Consider the following 5,000-nt stretch of genomic DNA (forward strand, 5'->3'; position numbering starts at 1 on the left):
TACGCACTTAGAAACCGAAAGGAACCCAGAGTAAATGGGGATAAGGTGGCCTCGTCCACAATCGAATAAGGCTCTTTAAATGGCATTTGTGAAATCAAATCTAAAAGTGCTCTCAGAAGTAAATGACAAAAGCGACCCGCTCTGCTCATGACATAACAACGTTAAAAAAAAGAGCCGCCACGCTTAAGCCCCGGACCCGGAAAACAGATGAGGCAATAACGGCGGCATGAAAGCGTACAGAAAAACGAAGGATATAATGAAAAACTTCAGATAATATTCAATATTCCTGCCTTATCTCTTCACAAAAATCAAGACGATTATTATTCAAAAACTCCACTGTCCGGCGTCACGGAAATCACATGGGTTCTTTATGACTCTATATGGATCTGGAACTGGATGTTGCAATATTACAGGTGTTTCTACGCGGCGTATTCATTTAGAACTAGCTGTGTGTTCAACAATCTAAACTTCTTCCAGCCAATCACAATCCAGCATTCACACTGACGCTGGCGTAGAGTATCAGTGAGAAGAAGCATGTTTACCATGATGCTCCTGAACCTCCGGTTCTCTGCGATCTGGAAGTAGCCGTCTCTAGTTAAGATCTTGATGTGCTTCACATCGTTGTTGAACCTGTAATGTGGAAAAAGCATTTATTGTGAAGTTATACACAAAGGCAGCTAGCATCCTGTTCTGTTTTATTCAGGATCAATAGCTCTTCACTTTCACATGTAATCACTGCACCTAGATGGTTCCTTCACTCTAGACACACCCACATCTAGTCACCAACATTTGTTATCTCTGGACACGCCCACATTTACTCATCAACACTCGTTATCTCAGCATAAGCCAACATCTACTCACCAACACTCGTTATATCTGGACACGCCCACATTTACTCATCAACACTCATTATCTTTAAACACACCCACATTTACTCATCAACACTCATTATCTCAGGACACGCCCACATTTACTCATCAACACTCATTATCTCAGGACAAGCCCACATTTACTTATCAACACTCATTATCTTGGGACACACCCACATTTACTCATCAACACTCATTATCTCTGGACACGCCCACATTTACTCATCAACACTCATTATCTTTAGACACACCCACATTTACTCATCAACACTCATTATCTCTGGACACGCCCACATTTACTCATCAACACTCATTATCTTGGGACATGCCCACATTTACTCATCAACACTCATTATCTCAGGACACACCCACATTTACTCATCAACACTCATTATTTCTGAACACGCACACATTTACTCATCAACACTCGTTATCTCGGGACATGCTCACATCTACTCACCAACACTTGTTATTTCTGGACACGCCCACATCTACTCACCAACACTTGTTATTTCTGGACACGCCCACATCTACTCACCAACACTTGTTATCTCGGGACACGCCCACATCTACTCACCAACACTTGTTCTCTCTGGACACGCCCACATCTAATCACCAACACTCGTTATCTCTGGACACGCCCACATCTACTCACCAACACTCGTTATCTCTGGACACGCCCACATTTACTCACCAACACTCATTATTTCTGGACACACCCACATTTACTTGTTAACACTCGTTATCTCTAGACTCCACATTTACTCACCAACACTCGTTATCTCTGGACACTCCCAAATCTACTCACCAACACGCCTTATCTCTGGACACACCCACATCTACTCACCAACACTCCTTATCTGTGGACACGCCCACATCTACTCACCAACACTCCTTATCTCTGGACACGCCCACATCTACTTTGTGGCTGAATAAAATCTCACAATTCTCCACAATCACAGTCTAAAATCTGGTGGAACATCTTCCCAGAACAGTGGAGGTTCCCAGCAAATGGATACGAAACATGAAATGGGATGTTTAGAAAGATTTACATATCAGTCCAAAGCTCAAGTGTCCAGAAACATTTGACCCTGTAGTGTAGCTGTTCCGATTATTCCAATAGAACAGAACCGGCACTGAAACAGTGTTACAGCTTCAGTGCAAAACTTCGAACACCAGACATTATTATTGTGTAAGTAAAACAATACTTCAGAGGTGTTTTTCATGGCACACACACACACACACACACACACACACACACACACACACACACACACACACACACACACACACACACACACACACACACCCTTATGCAAACATCATATGACAGAAAAGTTTTGGAAATTGCATTTGTTCAAGGAAGCTTACGTTTCGTGAGTAGAACTCCTTCGCACTGCACTGTTATTGCTATGCTGCTCACACACACACACACACACACACACACACACACACACACACACACACACACACAGTGGAAGCGTACATCATGTTGACTCACTTGATGCTGATGGCGTACTCGTTGCTGTCGTGCCCTCGATGCCTCACCAGGTACGTGCTGTTCTGCCTGTTCAGGAGCGTCGCCTCCGCTTGCACCCGCAGCATGCCACCTGCAAACCTGCCCAGGGTCGCACAGGGGGAAAAGGTCAAGACAGGGAGGTAGAGAAAATGTAAAAAAAAAAAAAAAAAAAAAAAAAAAAGCCTCCACTCCAATATAAGACCTGTCTGTTCACACTCACCAGGTCTGAGAGGAGTAATCAATGGGTCTTGCCTGGAGAAAAAAAGAACAGATTCTTTTTTTGAGAGAGAGAATAAAATACACCATATGGCCCAAAAGTTTATGGACACCTGACCATTAAATTGCTATGTGCTTCTCTTATAATAAGCTCCACTCTAAGATTTACATGGATTGTAGTGGAAGATCTCCTATAGTGCTCAAACTCTCCATACTCCATACACTTATACCCTATTGGACGACAAAAGTCAGAAACTGATGTCCAATAGGGATGGAGATCTATAGCAGGAGATTTTCCACACACAGTCAACCCATGAAAACAGGGGCATCGTGATGGAACAGGTTTGGTTTCAACTAAAGACGTGCGATTCAATTGTGTGCCCCCGAGTTAAACATCTGGAAAGGTCAGGTGCTCCAATACTTTTTGTCCATATAGTGTATGTTAATGTAATACTAAACACACACACTGATCTGTGTGATCTAAGTTTTGATGGTGTTCCTGTAAAGCTACGTGTTTTCAGTGTTGCATGTTTAAGCTGGCACTCACACACGGGCAAGGCTTCACGGCGTTGCTTGGGAAGAATCCAACCTCTCTGGTCGTCAAGACTTTGCCCTGCAACCATGACATCCAGATAATTACATTACGCTCAGCCGAGCACCTCGTTTTCAATAATTCAGCAACGCTATTCATTTCCGAAGATGCAAACGCGCATTCCTTCCAGTAACGACTCCTTTAGAGTTGTTAAATTGTAGCGAGAACTAATGGATATCTATTAGGACTGCATTTCTCCTGCCTGTTTAGGTTTATACCGTTCACGTTTTTGCAATAACAATGGACAGAATACAGCACGTGAGTACAGGGTCGTGCTGTCACATCGACCCAGCATTTCAGATCAAGCGAGCGAGATCCTAACGATCGAAAATCAAGAGTGGCCTGCTTTCCAGAATGTTGGCTTGACTCGTATCGGTTGCTAAAATGAGAAAATGGCCTCATGAATTGCTGAATGTGTTCCTTTCAAAACGATCTATAATAACAACTGAATACGGTTAACATCGATGCTAACTGATACGGCCGTTGTTATCCATTAACGCAAGACCTTGAATCTTTATCCAGACGGTCCTTCTGGGAGAGGCTAAAAGCTTGCGGTGGTCCAGACGGCCCTCTTGTTCAGACTAACTCGATTTGTTAAGCCATGCTTAAGTGGCCATGATAAATTTATCATACTGATGTTTTATCTCTTTTCTTCGATGAGGCTCTTATGCTGGCCCTACAGCTCCGATAAGCATGTGAATAAGGTTAAAACTGTTAGCTCACACAGTGCAAGGGATGAAATTAGGTTAAAGCTACCAATCGCATTTCTCTGCCCCCACCGAGAGGTAGAATTGTGTTCCCAGGGTCATCAGGGTTACCTGCCACTGTCATTATCAGGGAATGCCATGCATGGCCAAGTGTTACAAATCTGAGGAGCAATACCTTGTATCCAAAGTCAAAACCTTAATAGAGGATACCAGAATTACTAGGACTATGGTTCATGGTTACCAGGGCCACCAGGACTATCAGATATATCAGTGTTATAAACAATACCTATGCAGGGACCAGTAAAGTAAGTTTGAGACACTGGTGTAAAATGATGTAGAGCTTACCATCTTAAACAGATTATCCAGGTTTCAATCTCCTACTGGAGACACCCAGTTTCCATTGAATGTTGGGGTTAGCATGGGATTACTAAATGTTACCATGCTTAGCCAATGTTCAAGTGCACAAGAGCTACAAAGGTTACCAAAACTTACCAGGACTTGCCAAAGGTATCAGGTTATCAACGTTTGAAAGACACTACGGTTACACAAAGGTTATTACAATTTATGGCATTTGGCAGATCCAGAGCGACTTACAACTGGGTAGATGATGGTTAAGGGCCTTGATCAAGACCCCAGCAGTAGCAGATTGGTGGTAACATCTTACCACTGAGCTACAACAAGGTTATCAAATCTACCAGACTTACTCAGCTTCCAAACATGCCAAGTCGATCAGAGCTGCCAGGGTTTGACAAGCAACCAGGGTATCGGCTTAAATAAATTGTAGAACTAATAAGAGTTACAGAGGTTAACATGAATACAGAGATTTTATTTTGTTAAGCACTTTCCGCTTAAAGCACTCATTACACCCTGCACTGCGATATGCTCCCTCCAGTCCTTCCTGCTCGACTGGTCCCAAAATTTCTGGGAAAGAACTATCAAGACCATTTTCTCTAACAAGAGACTATCAAGACCCTTCTCTCTAAGACAGCGCTATCAGGAGCCTCCTCTCTAGTAAGGATCTATCAAGACCCTTCTCTCTATTGAGGATCTATCAAGACCCTCCTCTCTAAATTAAACAAACAGGATGCTACATTCAC

General features: G+C 43.0%; 1 protein-coding gene across 2 annotated transcripts in view; it reads right to left on the bottom strand.

The window, feature by feature from the left end:
* The window catches only part of vav3 (vav guanine nucleotide exchange factor 3), a 103,625-nt gene that overhangs the window by 7,699 nt on the left and 90,926 nt on the right, over positions 1-5,000 (bottom strand). For both annotated transcript variants that reach the window (XR_014534248.1, XM_083545720.1), the window contains exons 21-24: positions 3,152-3,217; positions 2,609-2,640; positions 2,371-2,487; positions 543-630 (exon numbers count right to left, since the gene is read on the bottom strand). Coding sequence is in view for 1 of the 2 variants with exons in the window: in XM_083545720.1 (XP_083401846.1) it covers positions 543-630; positions 2,371-2,487; positions 2,609-2,640; positions 3,152-3,217 (303 nt within the window). In the remaining variant the exon portion in view is untranslated. The remainder of the gene's footprint in view (positions 1-542; positions 631-2,370; positions 2,488-2,608; positions 2,641-3,151; positions 3,218-5,000) is intronic.

The sequence above is a fragment of the Silurus aristotelis genome (assembly GCF_946808225.1).
Source record: "Silurus aristotelis genome assembly, chromosome: 1".
NCBI lineage: Eukaryota > Metazoa > Chordata > Actinopteri > Siluriformes > Siluridae > Silurus > Silurus aristotelis.